This window comes from Lathamus discolor, chromosome 1 (assembly GCF_037157495.1).
Source record: "Lathamus discolor isolate bLatDis1 chromosome 1, bLatDis1.hap1, whole genome shotgun sequence".
NCBI lineage: Eukaryota > Metazoa > Chordata > Aves > Psittaciformes > Psittacidae > Lathamus > Lathamus discolor.
The window spans coordinates 80,556,479-80,584,361 of NC_088884.1; the positions used below are offsets into that span (position 1 = coordinate 80,556,479).

Below are 27,883 nucleotides of genomic sequence, written 5' to 3' on the forward strand. Positions count from 1 at the left end.
GGTGAAACTTTCTGATCTATTACCCCACCAATAACTGAGCTGGACAGTTGCTGTCTGGATTGGAGTCTCACATATATTTAATGAGTTTTTCACTGGAGAGGAGACACACTAAAACAAAAAGAAATAATTAAAGGCCACACCTGCTAAGAGAGGAGGTTCCTAGTTCTCTGTTTTCATTAAGTTATAGCAATGACACTACGTTAAGGCCATAACATGTTTTCCATTCTCAATGTCATTCTAAAGCTCTCTTTGACTTTCCTTAAATAAATTATAAATAGCATCCCATGATTAGTCTTCTGGCCCAAGTGAAGTTAATCAAGCGTGACTCATTTTGAGTTATGAGCTTTGGAAAAAAATGTTGCTTCTGGGAGGGCTACATCTCAGTGATGGTTTGAATTGCTTTAGTTTTGAATATAAGATTTCACTGATAATATTCAGTACCCCAGCAGTTTCTGTCTGAAAGTATTGTCCTGTCCATTGGGTCGTGGCATTTTGCTAGTATAGCTGCACCATGGGGTATGATTATAACCTACAGTCTCTTCCAACTAATTTGGCACAGCTGCTGCAGGACAAGGACAAAGATTCTGACTTCCCATAATTTAAGATTACACAAGTCCTTCTTCTTTAAGGTTTAAGCTCAGGGTTGGGTCATAAGGAGCAGAATCCAGAATCCAGTATCTCATGCCATTTCATATCTTCAATGATACCTTGACACATGGGGTTATGTGTTGAAGGATACCTTGATACACTGGGGTTGACAAATACTGTCTGAAGCATCAGTTACGACATTAGTAAAGATGAGAACAGTCACGTCTCTGACAGTCATGCTCGTCCTTCGTGTTAAACATTTAGGGGATCACTGAAGTTAAGAGCTCCTCCCAGCTCTAACCTAATGTCTTCCTCATCCTCAGCTCAGAAACTTTGCTGTCCAGTTCTACTGAATTTGGTCTTACTATTTCTTGTGAACTCTGTGTTGACTTTACTCCTACCCAACCTACTCCACTTTCTAGCACCACTTCTTAGAAGAAGCGCAATTTTTTCTTCCTGAGACCAATATCACTATCCCGTGTAGTTCTCTTGAAAGTTAAGAGCATCTTAAGCGGTCCTGGTGAAGGGCTGATTTATTTATTTATTTATTATTTATTGGTGTGTGTGTGAAATCTCGAACACTGTCTTGGTAAATTTAGAAATATCGTCATCTGTTTCAGAAGGGATTGTAATTTTCAGGAGGGACCCTTTCACTTCTGAGATGTCGCCTTGTCTGTTAGCGAGCAAATCTTCTGGCACTTTGCAAAAGTATTACCTGCACACTGTGTACCCAGAAATGTATCTCACAGGCTTTGTAATGTTCTTCTGATTTCATAGTTCTGCTTCTCAGGAGATTCTTAACTTTGATAAAGATGAGGTTCTCAGCAGAATTTGTTCTGAGCATTTAGGGAAAAAGTTCTACCAGTTTGAATATTGAGCTCTGTACGTATCAAGGAACACTTTACTTGACACGGTTGCATCTAACAAGTAAAGAATTGTCATTGATTATATTGAAGGTCCTTTCTACTTCCTCTGTCTTACTTTCCTGTGTCTAATCTCCGTTTCAAGTTTTGCTGCACAATCAAGTACTAAACAAAATCAACTGAGGGGTAAACATGTATCCTCCGGATAGCAAAACATTGGAACAGGTTGCCTAAAGGCATTGCGGAATTTCTATAACTTGAGGGTTTAAGATTAAGTCAGGGGAACCTCTTGTTAGAAACACCTGACAAATGTGTGATCTACCTTTGGACAGTGGAATGGACTAGACTAGACATGATGTCCCTCTCAGCTCAGTTTTCCATCATCCTGCAATTTCCAAATAAAACCCCAGCTACTACACTATAGCAGAAATTGAGAATATAAAAGGATGTGACCAGGGTAGTAGAGTCTTAACAAAGTCTTCTGAACTAAGGATCAGACAACAACCTCAGGCTGGGTCCTGCCCATCCTGAAAGAATAGCCAGTGAAAAGAATAAATGTGTTTCAAATTGCAGTCTGGCACATATGCCAAAAATAGTACTAACTCTCAAGCTGCTATTTTAATTAAATACCTTCAAGAAAATAGACAAAATTTAAAAAAAATAGAACCACAGGATTTACAGGGAATTAAAGCAGGAATGAATTTATGAAAACAACTAATACAGCAACAAGACTTGCCTCCAGCTGCATTTGCAATGGATTATGTTGAGTACCAGTTCAGCAGCTCAAGTTTGAAAATCAAAATTCCTTGTGTAACTTGCCACTGTCTGCTCAGCTCATGGATTTGACCAGCCTTCATTCCCTGTTCCATATTGATTCAACCTGCTCTCCAAAGAAGGAAACCCCCTATCCCAGATAGCCACTTGGACAGATGTGGGGCAATGCTGGGTGGCACAATCTGCCTCTCTTTAGGTTGCACATTGGGACTGAAGCTGACCTTGCCTAGAGTATGTTCTGATGTGGGAGTCTCATAGCATGGAGTAAGTTGTTACCTCAGGCCTCATTTGGTCAGACCTTGTGTTTTCCTGTCAGTCAAGCTATAAAGGCAAACTATATTTGCAGACGAAGGTTGTTCCCAGGAATACCAGCTGGAAAAGTCCAAAAGGATTTAATTGTCACTTGAGTGAACATTACTACAGCACAGCCATCATCCTCTCCCCTCTAAGCAACAAAGTCCCCCAGACAAAGAAATGAGATCCTAAGCAATATTAGTGTTTCCCAGGTATGAAATGGCAAGATTAAATGCTCATGAGATCTCTGCCAAAGACAAGATTTGTCTGCCATTTCCTGAGCAATAAACCACAAACCAGCCTTTGTTTAAGCTGCTTTGTCTCTCTTTTCATTTGTGCCCAAACATCACTTTTCCATCTGAAGCGTACCCTCAAATGAGGGAGCTGGAGGATTTATAACTGACAAGAAGAAAGCAGGAAACTTGGTTAGCTGAAGGTGGTGCGTCCTCACCTTAGTGACAAGCCCCAGGAGAATGTGGCAGAAAAGAACTGAGCATGGAACTGAAGCTGGCAAAATTCTCTGTTTTCTCCAACTTTGTGGTGCTTAACCCAAGAGTGAGCTCTGCAGCTAACCTTCAACTACAGCAGGCAATGCAGTAACTGACTTGTAACTCTGGAGCAGCTGCTGCAGAGCTCTCCCTTGTACAGGCACTTCCTAAAGGCACCTTGGAATGAATGGTCTGCAGCAGCAACAGAGGATCGTGGTTTTCTCCATCTGTGCAAGGTAGAACAAGCTGCTGTTTATTCATACCTTTACCAGAGAGAATTGCTAAGGTAACTGGGACAGATCCCTGAGGTACTCAGAGCTGCTATTGCTTAAGCTTCTTACAGAAGTCACCACAGGGATGTGCCCATGCAGAACAGCTTTGGGGGAGCCTCATATACTGAGTTCCTGCTGCAGGCAGTGGTGAGGCAATTGCTATTATATGCAGTAATATAACACACTACAGTGCTACCATTGTGTATTACATGCACAACAACAAAAAAGTGTGGCAGTCTCTGACTGAAAAGATTTTTTTCCTTTATCCAGTTTTTGTTCCCATTCTGTGAGGAGACACATCCTTCTTCTTTGCTACTCTTAATAGTAAAGGTGAAAAAAAACCCACACGGTCTGTTGCACAGACATGAAGTAGGATCATGTATGTGCCTGACTGCAAAGAATCGTCGTGTATAATCCAGCCCTGCATCTAGTGTTAAGAGTAAGGATTTACCTATTGAAAGGCCATCTGCAGGAATAAGGAGCCAAGTCTCAGTCAGGGCTCTTCTCCTAACACTTACAGAAAGTATGTGAAGGAGGTAGAAAGGCAAGGGCTTTCCTAACTAAACATACTGTTGAGGTTGGTTGCTGTAGTCAGCAAGTCCCTTTGATACCTGTCCCTTTTACTGGCTATTCTTCGTGATCAGAGTTTTGGTTATTTAGTCTGCAGGAAGGCTAAGAGAGAGGAGGGGTGCTTTAGCTGGAACAGCTGCCGCTGGTATGAATAAAGAATTCCAGGCAGGGCCAAGGCCAGCCTCTAAGATCCCTTGTGTTTCTGTGTGGCACATTTTTTGGAGGAGAGGATCAGTTATCCCATTTTTTTTTTTTGCAGGATAAATGTTATTTCGGAGGATCTAAGCACTGTGTAAGACAGCTCATCTGTGTCTGATGCGGTCTTGACAGGAGTGTGTGCTAACAATAAGCAAGAGAGATTTGGGATGATTAGTGCTGCTGATAAAGAAAGCCTCCACTACATGCCCTGCATCTGCTTACAGGGTATTAATGTGCTGCTCTGAAGCAAAACTCCCAAATGGACCTGAGTGTTTGTCTTGGCTGATGTTCATAAACTGATTCAAGACTAGCTACTTCAAAGAGACAGACAGTCTAAAAGTAATGCTGTTGAGCCAAGGACTTTTGCTGCTTTGTTTTTCTAATTTTATAAGTTCTCCAGCCAGTCTGGAGAGCTGCTTTCCGGTTCCTGCATGGAGCAAGCTGCTGCTGCTTCATGCTTTTTCCAGAGAAAGCTACTAAAGGGAATGAGAGGTGCTGTGCTGTCTGGGGTACTCGCAGCTACCACTGTCCAAGCTTCTTAAAGAAGAAATCTCCACAAGCATCAGTTCATGAAGGTCCAGCTGCTGTATAAAACCTGCCTTGGGTTTATGTTTTCAATTCAAAGACAGCAACTTAAAATTCCCATTCATGTGAAGCTGCACCGTCTGTCAACATACATGCTAACATGGCGATAGATATTCTTCCAGGGATTTCAGATCTTTCCAGCTCTGTGGAATGAGCTGTTTTACTGATGGACCACATCTACTTTTTCTTTCAGGAAACATTTCATCTATCCCCTTACTAGCTCGGGCAGGACTAGTAATCAGAGAACTGTGAATTTTCTACCACTGTCCCTGTCATCTCAAACTAGGGAAGACATATCAGTAGAACTACTCCCATGCATAAAGCAAAACACATGTTCATGTATTTTATCAAATTCAGGTCTGCATGTGGAAAGGAAATCTTGGGGATTTCCTCTCCAGAATTATGGCTGTCACGGAGACTACAGATCACAAGTCTATTCCATTTACCAGACACTGTCAGCACCTTTCTTCCCTGGGTGTTTATGGATGCTACTTGTAAAGCAGCCTGTAATGCCATCTGTCCTGCCTCAGATAGTTAGTTCAGTCCCTCGTTTATCACTGCTACATTACTCTGAATTTATGCCATTCTTTAATGTCATTTCCATGTAGCAGAGTTCAGACTTCTGTGCTCTGTTTCAAATAAGTTTCACTTTCAGCACAAGGCAAATAATCCCATGTGATACCAGCAAGGGATACGACCCTCTGAGTAGTAGAAATCATGAGTGTCACCCATAGTTATTTCTTAGTCTCCATTTCCTGATGGATCTATATGTCCTCAATGTTTCTTTCTCCCCTGATGCATCTGCCCTTCCTTACTCCTCTTTAAGCTTCACTCAGTCAGCATGTATCATGTATTTGATGCTCTGGTATCTCTTCTCAAACATGAAAAATTACTCATCTGTTTTTGTTTCCTTTTTACTACTCCATTTCTCTTATGTTTATGCCTATAAACAGATCTTGGAGCAGTCTTTCCTAAAGTGACACTGACTGCCTCATACTACTTGCATTCTTCTTCTTCACCATTACCATAATCTGTCATTCCTTGGTCAGGCTACAGGCTTCAGCATTTTCACAAAAAGATGAAATTTATATTAGATTTTTTCCCTTGTACTACAGAAACAATGTTGGTTAGTTTTGAAGATCTAACGCTTTTGTACTTGCTCATTCTAGTACCTTTAGAAATACCTGTATAGCCTAGGATGCTGCCTTAGCATCATTCATCACTGTGTTTTATTTCTCCAGTTTATGCAGAGAAAGCAGTGAAGACTTTTGCACTCATACAGAAATGTCAGAAAAATGGTTACAATTGAATTGTTTTTGTTCAGAGTGGAAAAACACTTCAGATCCATCCAACAGGCATAGGAATCACACTTAGTTAAAAGTCCGGATGAAGTATGGTGATAAAAATTAGTAGTTTGTGTAAATGTGTAAGTGAGCCTGTAGTGCAGGCAGCTCTCTTCCTTTCTTGGAGTTCGGCCTCACAATTCTGGTTGTCAGATGGCTCTTACTTTGCAGATTTCTCTGCTTTGAAGGTTTTTAACCCAGTGGTAATCTAATCGTTTCCTCTCCTTGGCTTCAGTATTACACTTTTGGTTTTGGAGGGGCAGCTGAGCCATCTACCCAGTGCAATAGGAAGGGCAGTCTTCCACCCAGTGCAATAGGAAGGGCAGTCTTCCACCCTGCCTTTGGTTGGTACAAGTGCTTTAAAAAGCAAAAGAAGGGGTGAGAGAGCAAATATTTTTCAGAGTCTATGGGTGGAAAAAAAATATACCTCATTCAACAAAAGGAAGAGTGAGCTATGCTTGGTATTGGGTAAAAAATTTTGAGCTTGGAGAGAAGTAGGAATAGTCAGGTAAGAGAGTGTGTGAACTGAAGGAAGTGAGAGACCCAAACAAACAGGAAGGACTATGTCCTGGAAGGCAGGAAGAGAGCGAAATAAAACCTGGAGGGGAGAAAATAATGGTGAATGCGAATGGACAGAATATCCTTAAAGGCAAGAGGAATAAATAAATAAATAAATAAAAGATTGAAAGGAAAAAAGACTGAAGACCCTGAAAGAGAAAAATATTAATAAATTAGAGAAAGAAATGATTACACAAAAAAAAAAAAAAGTTTCAGGGAGAAGTAAAATAGAACCAAAGCTAAAAAGAAAAGCAAACAAGGAAAAAGATTTTTATAAAATTGAAAACTGAATTACAACCCATGGCTTTTAAGCTAATGAACATCTTTTTGTGCTTCTGCCTTCCACTGAAGTTCTCTGGCAGACATCCCAAGTCACCATGTCCAAACACATCAGTATCTCAGCCACAGAGCCTCCCTGTGTACTGTCTCATCAGAATAATTTGCAAGTTGTGTGCAGTGTATTTTCCTACTTCTGTGGATGAAGCTCAGCCTCATTGCAAAATGCATCAGCATGTTACACCAGAAATTCTTTCCTTTTTCACCCCAATTTCCTTTTCTGGGTGAAGTCTGAATGTATTATATGTTTCTCTGTGTCTTCTGTACAGCGAGTAGCCCAGCCACAATTAATTTCAGCTGCTCCAACAAGCCCAGCTGCCATAGGACCAGAAATCTCTGACATCTCTGTAGTGCACCACCAGACACTGTGTTTTATGTGCGCAGCCAGTCTGAGGCTCACAAGCAACTGCTGAATCAGGCTCAAGGATTTTGGAAATACAATAGAAAAGGGAAGACATCTTAAGCCCTCATTAATCACTCCTCTGCTGTCTTTACTGTGATTATCTATCTGCCAGAAGTTCCATGCATTTTACATAGCATACATATCATGTGGAGATTTGACCGTAAGGTCTTTCATGTCCACAGGTTGGGGAGTGAGAATGAGCCTCTTTTCTAAGCCCTTTCTGCAAAATACTGTGTGTTAGAGCAGCATATTTAGGTGACTTTGATGTGAAGAAATACTCGGGATAATTATTGTAGACATGAATGGTCAAGTCATCCCAGTCCTTTATACTCACCTGTGGGTTGGAACAGAGAGTCATCCGGTTGACTTGCTCCTGGATGCTGTTTGCCTGACAGAATTTCTGTCTGCCCCGTATGTCCAGGAGAAAGAAGAGAAAAGAGAGGCTAAGAAAGTAAGAGAGGCTCTTACAGCACAGCATGGGCCACAGCACTCTCACAGAACATGGAAGGGCATCCAACCAGCCAAGGACTAAAGCAGCCGCTTTTGTTATTCTGCGCCTTAAATTGAAGCTGCTCAGGAGTCTGTGCTGCCAACATGTTACCAGGCAGTGATATTAGAAGAAAGAAGAACCACATCCTGACATTTTAGGGTGCTGGCCCATCAAGTTAAACAGTATACCTGATGTAACTGTAGAGCCTTGAACAACAAATCTTCCAGCTAATACAGAAAAAGAGAATTTGCAACAGAATGCTCAGGAGTGAGGTTGATTTAGCACGGTTTCCATAAATGAGGAGTTAGCAAGCAACTGCCTTCTCTGTCATGTGGAAGTACAGGGAATCCTCTTTGATACTTCTAGATTTCACCAAGTTCCTCACCAGGGAGGTGTGTGGGAGGAGAAGTCTGGCTATTCCCAACACTTTGAAGGAGAAGAAAGTAGTGCCAGACTAAAGTTTTTCTATTGTGCATATGCTTATATTCTGAGATGGCATAGGCGTGACTCCACCTAAACAAGTCATGCAGTGTGAAAAACATTTGGTAGGTGAATGTAACAGAAGCAACTAGGCAGATGATGAGAAATGGAATTTCACAGTAAATCCTAGCTCATACCTCTAATTGAATCTGGGTCAGGAAACATCAAAGTCTTCCTTCTGAACAGTGGTTGACATCCTGTATGAAGATTACCAGTCCCGTTTCCTCATGGAAAATGTGTGTTGCAGAAAGGCACGAGTAGATCTCGGTTGGTTTCTTCGTTGGTGCCCCCAGAGAAGAGGACAAGAGTGAAATGAGTGTACAGAACAAACTTCCCTCTTCATGCAGAAAAAATGTCCTTTCATGCTGTGGTTGAAGCAGTTGGTGAGGGACAAAAAGGCTGTTTGATCTGCTGCTTCCCGTGTTACATTTGTTGTTTAAATGCAGGATGTTCTCCTCCCTGGAGGACGAGGCCAGCAATTTTCTGCACACAAATAGATCCTCTAATTACTATATAGAACGTGTGAAATTCCTAACACTGATCAGCCAGAGCTATGCAATCCTCCAGCTTTCCGAAGGATCAGTGGAGAATTCAGTAGGCAGAAAAAGCTGTTAAAGAAGCTGTGTAAGAGCTTCAATGAGAGAGGACCTTCTCCTTCACAGCAAGCGTACCCAGAGAATTTGCATATTGCTGCAACATTGTGACAGATTTATTTTCAGTCTAGCACTTGGGGGTTTTAATGTCATTATAAATGATCAAAAATAATGATACGACTGCACAATGCAACAGTGTGGGAAGTACTGTATTAGCTATTGCACTTAATTATTTAATACAGAGAATTATTCACACAGTGTTAAAAGCCCAGTGGGATGGTGAACTGGGGTCTCATTCACAACGGCATCGACAGCGTCAGCAGCAGCATGTACAGGGCACAGTTCCAGGGAAAAATGACTTGCTTTGACTCTCAAAAGGAAAATCCCAACTCTCTTATCGCTTCATGTGAGGTTGTTTTACAGGGTCAAGAGTTCTCACAGATGTGAGTCTTGTCTTCATGTAAGAATGATACCAGGTAGCAGGCTGTGATACAGCCCCTGTTAAGAACTGATCCTTGTGTTAGGAACTTACATTTCCTCTGCCAGATGGTTACCTGGCTGAGGTCTAAGAGAGTTCGTTTCCTTTCTGTCATGAATCTGACTTTTGTAGGACCTTGGAAACATTAGTTTTCTACATTTCTGCTTGCCCACATGCAAAATGAGAGTAACCATTCTCTTTTGGAAAGTTGTGTTTGATGGGTTACATGAAAGTAAGCATTATTTTATTAACTAATCTGCATAAAATCAAGCCTTTTCTGAAAATGGAGATAATTTAGGAAAAAAAAAAAAAAGAAACCTGTTGCTCAAACCTACCAACCTCTTTCTAGAAGATTGTGCCTTTCTTTCCAGTGAGTATTCATGCAGCAACCATGTTTTCCCATGGTGCAGAGAAAGGGAAGCTACTCCAAGTCCAGCCCCATATTCAGAATGCTTCTTCAGCCATTGCTTGTTACTGGCTCATCTTCCCACGACAGTAAATGGCTCTTCATTCTGAAACATGTGTCACTTACGTTGAGTTTACTTATTTTGCGTCATTCTTCCCTGGGGTGGGATGTCAGTCCAACTTCAGAAGACAGACTATTTTAAACAGCTAAGCTCATCCTTTTGCTGTTTTCATAGGATTGTTTCATGTTGCTGGTTTGGTTTATTTCCTTCAAGAGTTATCTGTTGATTCTCATCAAAACCTGCTTTTTCTAGACCTTGCAGTCTTTGAGCATTTACAGCTTCTTCCTAATGGAATTTGACAGCAAAATTCTCACGGAATATATTTTGTGATAAATGATCTGTTCAGACATAACAAGCCATTGCATTCACTTTTCAGTCTTTCTGGTAAAACTGGTGTTGATTTTGTTTCTCTTTGCTGAGAACAAATTTGGTTTCTGACTGCAGGGCAGTAATTGTTAAGTGGTTGCAGTGTAATTATTGTTCATGAGGAAAAGGGCCCAACTCCTCACAGGGTATCACTGCGCCATGACATACCTGTAGGGAAGTCAGGAATGTTTATCTTACTTTTCTAGGTCAGCAACAGAACTTAAAGGCTGTTTTCTATTACTCTGCTTCCTTTTCAAGCATTTATATCAAGGAGGCCTTAGGAATTCTGAGGAATTACTCACCCTCCCTTCAGAGGCAGCTAAGAGTAGTCCCGTCAAAAAATGACATCAGTCAGCTACTTGAATCATCCAGTTTCAGCATGTTTTACTGTTATCATTTCCTCAGGCCTTCTCAGCATGTTGCTTTGAAATACAGTCTTTGCAACCTCTAAGAGATGCTTCCATGATAAATGCTTCCATACTGTCTTTGTCATGCGTCTTTCCGAGTCTTTGGAATGTCTGGGACCTTCACATTGCACTTCAAGCCTTCCGCATGGCTGAGTACTTGTGTGCTACTGGCCACTTTACAGTAAATAAAATATGGAGAGATGTAAGATAACTGTGCCACCATGTAGGTGGGCATGGAAGAGCTCATGGGACCATCTAGAAATTACAATTCTGGTGGAATGAAAGGAGTTTCAGTGAACTTTCAGTTCACAGAACAGGTATGACAAAGACTTTTCTAGGCACGTCCCTCCTGACATTATCAGTTGTCAGTAGTTATGGAGAGCATAAAAAAGAGAGTCTGTTGTGACACAAGAGATAATATCATTCCAGCCTCTGTAAATGTTTAAGTTTGTCAAATGGTGGCTTGGGGACCCTGGTTCAGTCAATGGAGTTTTCTCTTTTTTTTCTGTGATTAGAGATATTTGTCCACTAGAAGCACAGGTGAGACCCATAGTTTGCTTTCAGACCTACAAGCTCTGAAAAAATAATCAGAAGGTGGTCACTTTTAGCCAGTGACCATGTACACCAGCTTTATACCAGTGGCCTAGAAATAAGCATTCCAAGTCACAGGCCATTCAAGATCTTCAACTCCTTTGTGTCAAGCAGTGTCCACTGTTTGCTGGCAGGTCCTCAGACCCCAAGGGATACCTGTCTGCTTTCAGTGATATCCTTTTGTGAGAGAGAATGTGAAAGAGAGTGAGAAAGGATAAAGGAAAACATCAAAGTTATTGGTGTTATATGAAGTTATAACACCCAGCTTGGTCTACAGCTTGATCTTGTCTTCTTATGGAATAAGCAGATTGAGGCAGGAGGCTTCTTCAGAACTGACCAGACCTTTGGAATAGTCTGGGGAGCTGAAAAGCTCCTCTCCTCACTCCCTGTCTGTGGAAAGATTTGATGGAGCACAGGGGTCTTGTGCAGTTCCCTGCCGCAATGACTCATTATAGTGACTGGTAGGTGAACTGCAGGGAGTGTGTATCTCGGAATTAATCCATCAACGGATGGGAGCTGATAGATAGTGTGTAAATAGATGCTGTTTTCCTGCAGCCTGTCAGGAGCTCCAAGCAGCTGCATCCTCCACTTTATTCCTTCTCTACCAGGTTCTGCTAATTTCCCTGATTGCTGTTATGGCTAAATGGTATCTTGGCATAACAGAATCTGCATCTGACACAAATCTCCGTTTGGTGTCAGGAGCTATTGTAGCTTTCTTTGCAAGATTGTTCAGGATACATGTGAATCACTCAAATCTGCTGTGAGAAGGTGTGCCAAGAGTCACAGCGCTGTGTAAATGTCATTTGATTCAATACCATTTTCCAATGAAACCGTCCCTTTTGCAAAATTACTTTCAGGGAAAGCCTCTTTTAAGAAGTCCGAGAGCTGACTCTCACAGCTCCAAATAGTCTACAACGTTTTTAGAAACAAATTCCCATACCAAGCAACCTCCGGCTAAACTAGCAATTCATCTCATTTTGTGAATTTCTAGCAAAGTCTGCTTTGGTGCCCTTTGCAATCAGCAGGAATATTTTTTGCTAAGAAATCACACTGAGTATCAGGGTATCAGCTCCTTTCTTCCCTTTCCATATACACTTTTCAGCTGATCAAGATTGAATCTTCTTTTTGTTGTTTTAGCATACAGCTTTATTTCAGATAAGTGATGGCAAGGTTCTCCTGTAGTTCGCTTTCTTTTCAGGCTGTGTAGTTACCTATATGTCTTAGTTTCTTCTCCTTGACGCTTCATTTCCCTATTCATACATGCATGCATGCATGTCTTTCCCTTTCTTCCTATGACACTGCAGCATCTTCTTCACTGGGGACCATCTGACCTACATTCAGATCCCACCCAGAATAGCCTTGACCCTTGCTGTGCTCTTCATCTTTAGAGACTTTTCTTTCAGAGGCATTTGTTAAATTTTGCCAGCCAGCTTGTAAGAGATGGGAAAGAAAACCTGGGACTAAGCACTTAAGTAAGTGCACATCAATTAACATACAAGTGACCCTGCAGCTCCCACAGGGCTGGATGCTCAAAACCCAGCTGCTGCCATAGTTGCTACTCAACAGCACCTTTCCCCTGAGGATTTCTGTGCTTCTGTGTAGATGAATTGCTTGCCAGATACCACACGTTTTTATTATGGGCCCCAGGTGACTTTGAGCTCAGACCTTCAGGCAGACTCCAGTGGACTGTTTTCCCTGCTGTTAATGAGGCTTCTTAGATACTGCATTAGGATCTCATATTCACAGAAAGTAACAGAACTTCTGAACCCATTTCAAATCAATGCAGAGATTTCAATGGGTCAATAAGTACCAAAACAAAGCCTAGCTTCTCTGAGAGCTAATCTCAGCAACTAGGAAACCTAAAAATGATTGGCATACTCATTTTGTTATGCGACCATGTCTTCTCCCCTCGCACAAATGAGATTCCATTCCAGTCAGCTACTGCATATTTATGCTCAACCTTTCATTAACTTATTGATCATGTGGTGGTACACTATCCTTTGCTACGTTTGGAGAAATAAAAAAGTGGGGAAAAAATATGCTCTAATGGTGGGGCTGTTTCATGCTTCCTGAATATTCAGTCCAATCCTCCTGGTCTCTTTCTGTCCTCCTTTCTCCCCAAAAGCTTCATAGATCTCCAAAGACATCCCACGAAAGAGGGTGACTACCCTTCCCCTGTAAGCCTCTGAGGCTGCCATTATGTGGCATGCAATTATGCAGCTAAATCAAGGTCAAGCGTCTCCCTTTAAGGGTAAAATATGGTATTACACTCTAAATTCCTGTACTGCAAAAACAAACAGTGCCATCAATTCATTTCCAGTCAGACCTCCACCCCCTTGGGAAAAATATACAGAACTTTCTGGTGGGAAAAACAGTTTGGAAATACAACCTCTTTATTAGAGTGAAAGCTCTTCCTTCATTCAGCTTGTCTTTCGTTAGCCACCCTGGTACACTCCAGTGAAGAATGTGGCTTGAAGAGGTACTTTGAGGTTTCAAGAGGCAAGTCCCAAAGGGGTTTAGTTCACTTTCAATACGTACTTGTAACTCCTGACAAGGTTCTGAGGTCTGACCCAAAGCTAAGTGGCCACATAGCTGTTTGTTGGTATAAATATCGCCAAGGAGGGTGGCTTTTCAAGGAAAGATTCCATTACCTTCCACACAAATGAAGCGTCTATCTTCTCTGTTTTCCTTGAGCTCTCTTACTGTGAATAATATCTTCCTATTTTTCACCCTTCTGTTTGAAACACAGAGGGAACAGGTGAGGAGGAAAGGAAAGTTCTAAATTTCATGTGTTTTCTTAATTCAACACTGCCATATTGGATGTGGGGTTGAGTAAAACTGCATTCGTATCCATGGTTCCTCTCTGTCACTCATCTAAGAGGAACAGGAGGAAGAGAAGAATTCTCTTAAGTCCACCTTAAAGCCACACAGTAACAGACCACGGTAATGCTCTTTCTGTGATCCCAAAGAAGACCAGCTCATGACTTGCAAGCAAGGAGCTGGCTGATGAGACTCAGCAGAGCATCCCGTGAGAAAGAGCTGCACCACCAAAGTTAGCAGAGTGACTGTCACTGTGCCGTGGTGTCACAAAGGTCCAAAGCAGCTATTGGTAATGGCAATAAAAAAGGGACCTTTTCCTTCTGGGCCTGAATCTCTCCTAAGATGTGCCAACGTTGTCAGTGCAGTGTCATTGCTTCCAGTTGAAGCTGCGTTACCGCAACTGGGAGCAAAATTTACTTCACTGGCTTCAGTGGTCATCTGAGGACAGGATTCGATGCTACTTGTCACCTGCATTTTGTACCAAAAGCAAATGCTATTCCACCAGCAGCAGTGGCTGTAGGGGTCTTTGTAAAGAAGTTGCTCAGTAAAAAGAAACTGTGAATTTGTTTGCATCAAAAACATTCTTAGACGTATGATGCCAATCATAGTAAAAATAACCACCTATCCATCACCACATATTTAAAACTAGATAGTCATCATTTTCTTAGGCAAAATCTGAGCAACATGTTTTGGATCTTCACCCTTGCAGCTGCCCAAAAGCAAACTCTGTTTTTATGGAGTTGTTTGGGTTCCTGCTGAAATCCTTAATAATTCCTAAACTATGCAGTTTGAGAAGAAAGTGGAAGATAGCCATGCTATCGAATGTATGCATTCATTTGGCATGTGAGCAGTGCCATTGCCTTCACCAGGACTGTGCATATGAACAGGGGCAGGAGGATTGGGTCTGTTGTCTTCTACTCTGTTCTCTTTGATCCTGCAAACGTACTGTCTGCCAAGGTCGCATTAGGCTGCAAAGGCACTTCTTGCAACTCTGTATGATCTGTGTCTGTCCTTTATTTATTCAAAATGTGTTTGCCTCTACAATTTAATCTGCTGTTCTCTCCCTCCCCTTCCTCTTGGTGAAGTCTAATTACAGTTTTATTCCAGGTCCATCTGGTTGCTAACGATGCTGGACATCACTGCTGAATTCATTCTAATATTTGTTGTGTATTTTCTAGGCTGGACGCTGAATAATAATATTCTCTGAATTTGCTTTTGCTCCTGTTTCCTTCTTCCCTGTTGTAGCTAATTGCATAGTAATGTGTAGCCATGGGATAATTACTTGTCCCAGTGTAGATCTGCTAAGAGTTGCCTATTTCAGGCTGCAGAGTAAAGGGGGTTTTTTGCTGGTTTGGAGAAGATTTCAAAGTCCACTCCACCAGTTCCCTTCACTGGGGTAGAACCAGCTGGGCAGTGGCTTTCTCTGCTTCATAGATTTTCTTTTTTTTTCCCCTGTCACAAGCATAATGCAGCTTATAAATGTGAGTCTCCAAGCATCCTGGAGGCAGTGTTTCAGTTCAGAAAGACACATTTTACCAGTGCCTGCTCCATCTGATGGTTGAACCCACAGTAATTTCAGGTTCCCAAGCCTGGCTTGTGCAGTGCCAGTGCTGGGATTTATTTTTTTTTTTTCCTTTCTTTTTTTTTTTTTTTTTCCTTTTCTTTTCTTCTTTTTGCTTTCTGCAGCACTGCCTGGGAACACAGACTCACACTTTACCCATGACCTGACTCTCTGGCTAAGAATAGCAGTCGCAGTGCGACTTGGGTTCAGTCTCACTGGAGACATGCTGCAGCTGGGAAACAGGGAGGTCAGCTTAGCCCATGCTCACAAAACCAAACACATAAAAGGAGTATGGAGCATTTTGTATGTTCGCCTCCTTTTAAGACTGCAGAACAAGGGGAAGATGTTGGCACAGGTGTTCAGTGGGCTAAGATATATTTTCTTCGCTCATGATACTGTGTCATACAGGAAGTTTATATACAGAAGCTCATGTCCTGAGCTGAACAGAACCTTTTCCAAACAGGTCCTATATCCTTGTAGCCTTCCCAGCCAAAAATCATGCAGGATGGGGACACTAAGCAGTGCTGATTATCTTCTCCTGAGCTCTGCTTAGGACAGTGAGATATTTGAGATAGCCCCCAAAATGATTCTGCACAGCAAAGCAAAAGTATGAGTTAAATGCTCGCTAGCGGATCTGCCATAGTTTGTCTAGACAGCCAATGTTGCAGTGGTTCTGTGGCACTATTTAGCATGAGTGAGCACATGCTCAAGCCAATTTTGCTCTTGTTCTTACCCCTTCCTGGTGGAGTGCATCAGGACAAGCTACATTCACCCCTTCATTTTGTGGTGAGATGTGCTTTCAGAGTAGCAGAAACGCCAGTCCTGCCCTGTAGTTTAAGCATTAGCAATAGAAACTGTTAGGCTAATGGCTCTCATAATACTCAATATGGCTGGGTAAAGAGAAAGGTGACGAGCAGTGAGGTTTAGATAGCACTTCCTCAGCCCTGCTGTGCCCTCTGCTCCATCATGACTGGGTACGATGCACCGCAGTGGGGCAGCCAGCCATTCACTCCTAACGCCAGCACAGAGCATTGTATCTGGAGCATGGACTGGTGGATTAATATTCACACTGGCAGAAGGGGACCCATATTTTGAGAACCATATGACTCCATTCCTGTACTCTTCCCACAGCCAAATCTAAGCCAGATGGGGAAGGGTGCTGTGTTGTGAGGAATCAAAGTGTCTGGAGCAGCTGGTCCTGCAAGCCCTACTCCTGTGAGCAGACATGCTCAAAGTGATCTGTGTGGCTTCCCTTTGCCCCCCGTCCCAGAGTTGGAGGGGAGGGGTAGCTGCCCTGAAATCACGTTAACTGGATAGGGGCTGCTCACACAAGTCAGGGATCCCAGGACTGGGCTGCAGCTTGAGAGGCAACAAGTAGACTTAAGAGGAAAGCCCCTTCACGTAACAGGGCAGTAATTCTAATGGTAATTTTGAACTGTTTTTGTCTGTCTAACATTCCTTTTTAATCCCCATCCTGCCTGCCCCTTCCTTATGTAGGGTTACTTTAGTGATCCTTGGAATGTTTTTGACTTCCTCATCGTAATTGGCAGCATTATAGACGTCATTCTCAGTGAAACTAATGTGAGTATTACTCTACCCTCCCCAGGATACCACCACCTCCTCCTCCTCTGCTGTTCCTTCTCTCTTTCTCTCTTTCTTTCTCTTTCTTTGGGTTTTTTTTCTGTTTTTTTTTTTTCCTCTAGTCATGCTTTTATTGAACTTGCCGTCGTCCTTCTCCTTCTCCCAGGGAAAAAAAAAGGAGGGGGGGAAATGCCTCCTTCTTTTTCACTTGTCATAGCTCGCCCCACAGCTGTGACTGGTGAAAGCGCACAGAGTTTGGGGTGTGTGTGCTTTTTTTCCCTCCAAAAGGTAGACATGCTTGAGTGTAACTTTCTGACTAACCAGGCTTTTGTTGATACCCTCCATCATGTGAAACGTTACAGAGGTTTGAGCAACCAATACTGTAGAGTGGTAAGAGACTATTTAATATGCCCACGTAACCTCTTTCTTTTCTTATTTTTTTTTCCTCTTCTCTCCCTCTTTCATGCTTTTGTTTTGTTTTTTATTTTATTTTATTTTACTTTTTACTTTTTTTCCCCTCTTTTCTCCCTTTCCCTCTCTCTTTCCCTTCTTTCTCCCTCTCTCTCTCTCTCTCATTCTTTCTTTCTCTTCCTTTCTCTCTCTCTCTCCTTGGCTTCTCTGCCACATGCAGCACTATTTCTGTGATGCATGGAATACATTTGACGCCTTGATTGTTGTGGGTAGCATTGTTGATATAGCAATCACCGAGGTGAACGTAAGTAGCTGGCGTCTGTCCATGATCGTGCCTGCTCTAACATTCACTCGTCTTTCCCGGGTTCTTTTTTTTTTTCCCCCTCCCCCTTCCTCCTTTCTTTTGAGTTTGTTTTCAAAGCTTTATGTTCAGTTTTGAAGCTCTCTTTTTTGTTTGTTTTTTTTTCTTTTTTGTTTTGTTTTTTTCTTTTATTATGTTTTAATTTTTGGAACGACTTAAAGGACTTTTTGACTGTTGCATCATTTTCTTCCCTTCATAATCCGCCTGGCATGAATTAAACTGTATAGCAGGAAAAGTGATGGGAAACGTGGAGTGTAAGTGAAAAAGCTATTTGTGCCATGGGAAGCTACTAGAATAGTCCCAGGCCAGCACTTTGGTCTACCCAGTGTTATGCTTTGCTTCCCATGGCAGTTCAATACTCTCCACCCCACAAAGAGCTAAAGGTCAGTTCTTTCGAGGTGGAACTGCGGGAACCAAACCAGGAATCCTCCCTGTGCCTCCTCAAACAGTCTGCCTCCAAAAGAAATAAAGACCAAACCATCTGTGATTCCATGATCTCTCTTCAGAGGAACCTGCTCCTAGTGTTCAGTTTCTAATTTGAAAGAAAAGATAAAATAAAAACAAAGCAGGAAGCTCAAAGAGAAACAGAGTGCCAGGGTTTCAATCCAGGTTTTGGGGGTTTCAACCCAGTTTGCTTCATCTCACAGATACCACCAGCACAATTGACACTGGTTGGTGCCCATCTCAGTAGACAGGTGAAGGACTGAATGAGCCATGGAGACTGAAATGAGCAGCTGGTGTTCAAGGAATAAAACACTTCAGGCAAACTTCTTCCTCTGTGTTTTTGGAGGTGGATGGATACAGCATTACAGGATAGAAAGATAAAGGACAGGCAGGAAATGCACAGATTCCCACAAGAAAGACAACAAAGGACCACTGGGTTTATGAGCACGGACAAAAATTGCACTGCAAAATCAAGCTTAGCAAGGCCAGGAAAAAAGAAAAATTCAAAGAAAATTGTTGTAAATATGTTAATGAAGGCAAATCAATCATGCATTTTCAAAATCATGTAGCTGTTGAGTAAACATTCCAGCTTGGAATTCTGTACTGTAGAGGCAATCCGTCACAAGCAGAAAAGTGACAGCAGAGTTTTCACTCAATACTGACTGTGTTTAGGGGAAAATGTAAGCAACACTTTGAAAAAATAAAAATGCCTTACTTGGAACTTTCCAAACAAAATACCTAGGTTCTAGGTTAATTCCTGTTCAACCCTTTTCTTTCTTTTTATTTTCTGAAACATGGACATTTATCCAAGTTGGAATATTTTGATTTAGAATAAATGAAATCTTTTAGCTAGTCTTATGTTCTATTTAGCTAGTCTATTTTCCTTGTCTTTGAAGAGAATGGAAGATAGTTTCTAACTGAAAATAAACTTTTATTTTGCATCTGTTAAATGTGCTACTTTCTGGGCATACACCAAAAAAAAATCTCCCAGAATGTTATAAACCATTTTGGTTACCCTTTTACAAAAGAGATATTAGGAATGGACTGACTGTAGGGGGAAGTCACAATGATCAGGAAGCTGAAGTTGTTCATTTTGAAGAATCAAATTAAAGTCCTTTTTATGTCACATTTCTCACAAGAAAACTAAATGGGGATCCTGGCAATAGCCTTCAGATTGTGGAAAAGTTCAATTCTCATCCACAAAGGAAGAACTGTACATGGTAACAGAGGATGTAAGTACATCCTCTGGAGATGAATTATGCTAAACATCAACAAGACTTTCCTGACTGATGTATTTGGATCTGTACAGAAGTCTTCCAAGGAGAAAGGCAGGAAATTCTTGTGTTTCCATAAATAAATGGAGGTCTATCATAGTCAGAAGCCCTGTACTGGGGGGGAAATCTAGTGGATCCTTTTGAAGAAATTCACAGTAATTGCCTATAAATTAAAGAACTTTTTACATCAAGGGTTAAGACACTTGATATACATCTCATTAAACTTTAGTCATCTAAGAGGAAAACACCCAGGCTTCTTCTCACTGTTAGTGGAGTGAAACACACCTCCCCACGCCAACTGATGCCTTCCTGCATGTGTCTATGACAGGAAAAATTAATTGCTCTTTGGAGTTGCCCATCCAGTGACTGGTGAGTGTCTAGGTTTGTTAGGTTTGTCTAGACACCCAGTTCTCAGATGCTAAATTTAAGCGGGATAAATAACATTCATTCTCAGCATGTTGTCAGGCAGGTCACACTGCTGCTAATTATGCTGTGTTCTGATCTTCAGTCTCCAGGGCTATCCATACTGGGGTGCTTAATTACCATTGACAAGGCTCCCTCTCTTTTCCATTCTCTGGCTAAATTCGAGTTCATGTCAGCCAAGGACCAGAACCCAGTTTTTGGTTACAGAAGTCTATGAAAAATGAGGGTGTGCCTCTGTCCAAGCAAGCATCACCTGCCTTAGTTGAGGAGGCAGCAGGAGTGGCCCTGACCCTTGTAGTAAGGGTTATGAAGAGTATTGCACAATGGTCCCTCTGTTTCCTCTAAAGAATCCTTTCCTTCTATACAGTTTTTACAGACCTCTGCACACGTCTTTTTGTTACCCGGCATGTTTAAATCTTCTCTTTTTATCTAGGCAAGTCCTTTGCTACTAGTTTCAAATGTTTGTTACTAAAAACTTGCACAATCTTTTGATGCACTGATAAATGAGCAGCAGCTATGGATGAAATTTGTTCTGAAATGTTCTGAAATCCCTTTGCACTTATAACCTTTATTGAATAAGAGAATGTTTTGTATGTTGGTTTGTCCTGTCGGATTCCCTTCCTGCTAGCAGCACTTGGTATGTTACATCTGTAACAAATGGGCTTTGGAAGTAGCAGCCCATCTTGGACGGACAGTTGTCATCTTCCCAAGCAGTGTGAGGCAGTTTATCAGATATACTTCTCCCTTTCTCCTCAGGAGTTTGTTGCTTTTTTGCTGTTTGTGGGTTTGAGCAAACCCTGCCTTGTGTTTCTGTATAATGTCTTGTCTTGCTCCAAGAGACCTGGGATCTGAAAAAGGAAAAATAAACACTAAAATTTCAATAAACTCCACTAATTGGAGACATTTAGCCTGGTCAGGTGCAGGTAAGATGTTTCTACCCAGCTCCTTAGAAGCTGAAGGATGTTTGTGGTACAATCTTGGAAGGTGCTGCTCTTGGAGCTAAGGGATGGTTTTCATTGTGGTCAGTTAGGGAAGATGTCGACACCTCGCACGGGTTAGTTTGATATGTGGCCATGGACGTATAAGCCTGAAATCTCTGAGGTTCACCAGATGTTTGCATTCAGGGAAGCATATCCAGCAGGTGCTGAGCTGCAGTAGCTGTAGTTGCGGTGGGAACCCTGACCGGCAGGCTCCACAGTGTGTGTGTGTAGGTATGCGCTTGCATCTGTGCAGCTCCCTGTGCTCTGGGGTTTTTTTCCTTTTGACAATTAGTTTTGCTTTCTGAAAAGGAATTTCACAGACCAAAACCTTCATTATGATACATGTGAGTGTGCATGGGTGGGCCTTTGTGTGTGCAATCCACTGGTTGTAGTGTATATTCCTGAACATGTTTGGATGCCTGTGTATGGGCTTCGAATCCGTGGGAGAGTGTGCAGATGTGAATCTGTGTGTGAGAGAAAAAGAGTGTGTATGCAAGCATACATATTTCATACACATTTGTGTTGTTGAACGTTGTTGCTGGAGACACATGGGTTGTTGTGTATGTAACTGAGTCTATGAGTAAGTTTTCTGAGCCCATATGGCTATCTTACTATGCAATTTGTCTGCTTATTGGTGGGTGTTTCTATCTGAGACCTTCCTGTATGCAGGCATGTTCATCTGCATGCCTGTGTGTGAGTGTATACTTGCATGGCAAACTCAGCATATTTTTGTTAGCATGCCTGTGCATTCAGAAACAGTGAGAAGGCATGTACTCATGAGGTAGGCTCCCAGGTCACCTTCAGCATTTCTGAGTCCTTTGGGAAGCCACCATTTAAAACATCTCCATGGTGTGGAGGTACATCAAGTGGTAAGTCAAACTGCATCATGTTAGGCCCACTTGCTTACTGCAACTTGGGAAGATCTCCCAAGTGAGCCCCACCAGCTCCACAGAGGCATGAGGCAGGTTAAAATCTGGTGGGTTTGGAAGCTTCAGAGAGAGGCACAGTTTCTGCCAAATTCACTTCTAAATTGCCTTACGTTCTAGCTGTGTTTTCAGAGCCTTGCTTCTCAGTAAGTGTTACACAAATAAGTTCCTAGCCAAAAAATGAAGATTCTCTCAAAATTTCTGGAAATAGTCAATGGTTCTATGTTGGGCCCCTCTTAAGCCACTTCTTAATTAAAGAGGGAGGGGAGAACTTTTTAATCTGCTATTAAAAAAAAGAGGGAGGCAGGGATCATATATAGAATCATAGAATCATAGAACAGTTAGGGTTGGAAAGGACCTTAAGATCATCTAGTTCCAACCCCCCTGCCATGGGCAGGGACACCTCACACTAAACCATGCCACCCAAGGCTTTGTCCAACCTGGCCTTGAATGTATGCCATGTATCAACTCTATTTAAGTGCTAATACCAAGAATTACTGTTGAGGAATAAGACGAAAACAATGTTATATATGGTGACTAGGAGGTGGGGCCTATGGGTTGTATTCCTTGGACTTTGACTAGATCCCTATACCTCCTTCTCCCCATCAGTAAATTGGAGATTGTTGTTATTCCCTATGTTAAGAAAGCATTGTCATCAGTGTTTATAAAACACTTCTAAGTTCCTCAGAAGAAACCATCAAGGTGGTAAAGATTACTACTATCTATTATAGTAACAGGAAATAAAATATTATTATAAGAGTTGAATAAAACCCAGCAAATTTGGAATAGATTATCCCAGAAGCAGCCCCAATCACAGGCTTGCATTTCCTTCCTTTACACAGAACACAGCCTGGAGCTGGGTGCCTGCTGTCCCCTCCTCCAGGCAAAGAAAGTTGCTCATTACTATTTCTTGTGTTTTATCAAAGGGGGAAATGAAGTTCCGTTTGTGCTCTGTGCTATGGTGTCACTGCGAAAGATGCTAACATAACTTCCGTCTTCTTAGAAGAGAAGTTGGAGAGAAAAGCTGACACCTGTCTGGTCCATAGGGTCCTTTTTTCTTCACCCTTTTCCCTGCTGGTGTCAGACCAAAGATGTGCTGTGGCTGAGTCTTCATTTGCCACCAAAGCGAATCTTACAGCAATGCCCCCTGAGCTTGATGAGTCCCTGGGGCCAGCTGAGAGGCTGGCCCATCCAACTGCAGTGGGCATTTCTTGGCGTGCAGATGTGTGAGAGTTACAGAGGCATGTTCAAGTGGCAGCATGTGTGTCTGCAGAGGCAAAGGTACCAGTAACAGTGGGGATGTCATGGGTTTGATTTTGTCTGTCTTGAAAGGATGCTGGGGAGGGAGGGTTTATGCCTACTTGTGAGCCTATCAGCAAGGTCTTCTGCCAGTGCCTCTGAGTGTGTCTGCATGTGTGAGTACCTCTTTATTCATCAGCTATGTTTGGGAGTGCATGAGGATGGCTGAGCAAAACCATCTGGACTGTATCCATCTCGCCTGTTCTGCTCAGTGACCGTACTTGAGTGTGTGTCTGAGTGTGTCTGTGAACACTGCAGGAGATACAGAGGAGGAGGAAGAGGTACCCATGACAGGTACGCATTGTAATACAGCAGATGTGACAAGCTGAGGGAGTGTGCATGGAGAAGAGGTGAGAACTGTCAGAAACAGGGAATTAGTGACTTGCAGGCTTTTGTGAAATAATGGAGTATTTCCCTGTGTAAGTTGCCCTCCTGTTGTAGCAGTACAGGTTTTCCCAAGAGTGAGCATTGTGACTGGCTTGAGGATTGATGGAAATGTTGTGTTTTTTAATGGGAGAGATGACAGGAGGAGAAAAAGAGGGAAAATACAGTGTTGTGCATGGTCTGATCCATGGTGGCATCTGGGAGACACAGGACCCAGGTGCTGCAGGAAGTAGCACCACTATGAAGTAGGTTAGAGAAGCCCAAAGCCCATCTTACTGCATTACTGCCCCTAGGAAATGTTGGTCGGGTCTGCTGTGCACAGGACTTCTGGGTAGTGGTTTGGTGTTCGTTTATCAGATAGTCAGGAGATCTGAGTACTTTATATCTTGCCCTTCTGAAAGGTTTCCAAATTCTGGTATGAAGTCAGCAGGGGGTCACAGCTTGGTTGATTCCTGAGTACTGACGCAGTAAGGTCAGAGAGATACCAAAGCAGTCAGCTCCCAAGAATACTTGGAGACCTGTACAGTGGGTTCTCCTTTAGTCTTCCTTTTGTTTCTGAGGTAAAGCAGCTCAGACTTAAACCAGGCGCATGGGGCCTTTCCTTGCAGTCATCTTGCTTTTGGTGTCAAGAGGCTTCATATGATTTGTCGTGGGCTCCTGCTCCCATCCTTTGGAATATCTGACAGCCTATACTCAAGTCTCCCTCTCACCTTCTCCTGCACTTCTCCCTTTTAACCCACCTCCTGCCTTTCTTCCTTTTCTCCCTTGCTTTCCTCTCCCTCGTCTCCAGCCACACTAAACCTCACAAGTTCATTTTCACCCTCAATCAATGTGTCTGAAGGCAGAGAACCAGTGGCTTAAATCCTGCAGTCCTTCAGGCAGAACTGCCCCAGGGCACTTCACCTGTAAAAGGACTGGAGCGGTCAGCCCCTGCGACAGTCCTATACACACACCCCCCCACAATGGGAGCAAGGATCAGTGGAAGGACGACATACATCTAGCCTGCACCTCAGTTGGGACTGGCATTCATCTCTGTCGCTGTGTCTGTCTCTCTGTCTCTGCCTGTCTGGTTCTGTCCGCTTCCATGCCCTTTGCTGCTCAGATTTTGGCCATCAGCTGCCACTGGACACAAATCTTTGCAATTCCTAGAACTTGCGAGTTCATTTAATCAAGCCTTCCGGAAGAGGCAGAAAACACCTCCCTCCCTCTCCCCTTCTCTCTCTTTCTTTCTCAAGTGCCGTCTGGGTAGCAGAGGCCTCCAAATTACGTAGCAAAGGGCTGGAGAAGCACAGTGGCTTCTTTTGACATCTTGTGTCGTCATACCCTTACTGCTGCCATCCTTAGAAGTTGTGTGTAGTCCTGAGCTATCCCTTGTGTGCGTGTATATGTCTGTGTGTTTGACTTGTTTTTCTTTTTTGGAAAAAATAATGATAAAACTGATGGGGGGAGGGGTGGATTTAATTTGCTTTTTCTAGTATCTGGTGGTGGTTTTAACGCAAGAATAATAATACAGGTAACGCACCACGGTGGCCCCAGCTTCTGTATGTGGGAAGCCACGTTCAAGCATGGTTGTGAGCTATAGCAGTGGAATATGCTAGTGCTTTATTTTGCCTTTGGTGAACATCAGGAGAGCTGCCCTGAACTGTTCCCCAAATTAGGCTTAGATCAAGTTGAATTTGATCACCTCCCATGCTTAATCAGCAATTCTAGTGCATGTTTTTCACCTTTGTGGTGAGAAAGAAGTATGGTAAGTCTATCTGACAACAACCATGTTTGAACAGCGTTATTTTGGTTTTATTTATGTATATTTTTGTCATGAAAATGGGGCCTCTTCTTTTTTTTCTCCTTTGGGTTAAAAATGTTGGTATTCTGAGTGCGTTTCCAGAGTTCATAATGTGATTTGCTCATTCAAAGAGGTGAATTTGGTAACTACACAACTTTTTTCTGTAAGGAAATCTATATGAAATATGGGAAAACAGAAAAAAAGTGTATATTTATGCAGAAAAGGGGATAGTAAATGCAAATTACTCCTTCCTCATCTTACCTATTTGAGGTGTAACTGATGACTAGCAATATTAGCACCAGAAAGAAGAAAGCATATAGTTCCCACTTTGGAAGACTGTCCATACTCCCTAGGTTTGAGGAAATACCTCAAGACTGTGATTTCCACAAAACTACTTGTTATACTTGGCTTCCAACATTATTCAAGGTGCATAGAATAATCAGAATGTATTTTAATGCAGGGGAGATTTAAGAGTAGCCTAAAAGTAATTTTGCCTTACTGGATAAATTTAACCATGCACATTCTAGTTGATTAAAATACAAGAAATGGAAGATAAAGAATACAGAACAAATCCATAAAAGCTAATTGGAAAAGCAGCAAAAAGAAAGTCAGATAGCCCTATAGCTATAAGACTCAATGCACAAACCTGTCTGGAGTCCTTCTGAGTGAAAATGTTTAGAATGTTAAAATGGTGGAGCACAGCGTCTCACTGATTTTACTGAGGAGTGGGTAGTGTTTTAAACTACTGCAGGCTTTTACATACCTAAAACTTTGGTAGGTTTTAAGGCTTTTAGAGAAGAGTCCTGTTTTCTTATTTGACCAGAAATCATCATTACAATAACAATAAGAGCTAATAGTAGGAACACGAAGTACCACAGGCCTTGTCCTGTGTTGGTTCATGGGTAAAATAAGTGTGTGATGTAAATTTCAGTATAAAGAGGTCTTTAAAAAGCTTACAACCAGGTTTTTTTGACCAGTATTTAGTTTTTCTTGTCATTTTTCTATCACGTAACTCTCAAAGACAAAAAAAAAAAACAACCACTACATTATTCTGGCATCAACATTTGTGCTATAATATAGTTCTATTTCGTTTTCCTTATAACGCCAATGTTTTTTCACAAAGCTAGTTAAAATGCTCAAAAGAAAAAATAATAAAAAGCATTAGAACTACCCCAAACTGGTTATATTTTCCATTGGCTTGCTAGCCAGGATAAATCATTCCTTTTGCCTAGCAAAAGCTTCTTTTCACTCTCCCTGAACTCTAATAGAGATTGTATCTTTATATGAATCCATGGAAAAATCCCTCGCTGATTCCTTAGATCATCTCAGAACATACTAATGTTAATTAATGATAGCTTTCTAAGCACAGTAAGTTAGATGGTCAAAAAAAAAGTGCTCAAGTGAGTTCAAATCCAGCTAGTTCTGTTATTTAAGGCAATTCCTTGAAGCACTGAATGATGTTCTCTGGCATTTAATTCTCCTTTTTCTAAGACCTACTTTGCTGAGAATACCCAAGGAATTTTCCAATGTTGCTGTTCTCTGCCCACAGATTGCAGTAATAAAGGGTGCACAGTCCCCTGTATTTCACTCATTCAGTTTTGCTTCTGTTCCTCATCCAAATTACAAGGGCTTTTAACACTGACCCTCCAAGACCTCACTGTGTGCACCATCTCATACTATTATGCATATTTAGAGGTCTGCTAACTGGTTCCAGATTGCACTGTCAGTTGCAATGAAAGTAATGAAGGTGATGGAAGAAGGGAAGGCATATACAAGCATTTTACTTGTTTTCCTCTTTAACTTTCTCTGTTTCCCCATCTTCTTATCCCCAGTGACTTTCTCCAAGTTTTGCTGAAATCTTGGATAGCAGAGATCATGTTTCCCATTCCCAGGAGCACTAGAAGTAGTTTTCAGTAAGGCGGTTACGAGTTCCCCTCTACCTTCTGTATGGGTGATCTTTCCTGTTTGTCTCCAGCCAAGATGTCATCAGTCCAGGGAAAAGGCTGCTTCCCTTTGTGAAGGTTTTTGCGCCAGGCATTTAGCAGCAGTTAAGCGTGGTGATGGGTACCATTCTGCAAACCCAAATGCACAGACTAATCAGAATTTTTGAGGTTCCCACTCAATAAAGACCTGTTTGTGGGGGTTTTGCTGGTAGGCAAGAAATGTGGCCTTCTAGACAGATTTCTAATCAAAGGTAAACACGTACAAACTAATTTTACCCTTTCAAATACAGTCAATTTAGCACCTTCATTTAGCTTCTGCCCTGCTCCCTCTGCCCTCATACGTACCAGCCAGGCAAACATAAGGGATTTTTCTATTTCTCACTAAACAACTGTTTTTAAAATGGCTGTGCTCTTACTTCTCTCACTGGTCTGTACTTTGTGGAGGCTGTCTGGCACAACATGCCAACAAAATGACTTCTGCTTCATATACCTTCATAGACATCTGCTAAATGGGACCCATTCTCTGCTGCATCCAGACGACCTTGCTGT

The 27,883-nt window shown here is 42.1% G+C and overlaps 1 protein-coding gene across 1 annotated transcript in view; it reads left to right on the top strand.

Annotated features, from left to right (window-relative positions):
• Window positions 1-27,883, top strand: part of CACNA1C (calcium voltage-gated channel subunit alpha1 C) — a 489,049-nt gene that overhangs the window by 414,209 nt on the left and 46,957 nt on the right. Inside the window, exon 31 of the mRNA XM_065682645.1 lies at window positions 17,023-17,106. Within this exon, the coding sequence (XP_065538717.1) occupies window positions 17,023-17,106 (84 nt within the window). The remainder of the gene's footprint in view (window positions 1-17,022; window positions 17,107-27,883) is intronic.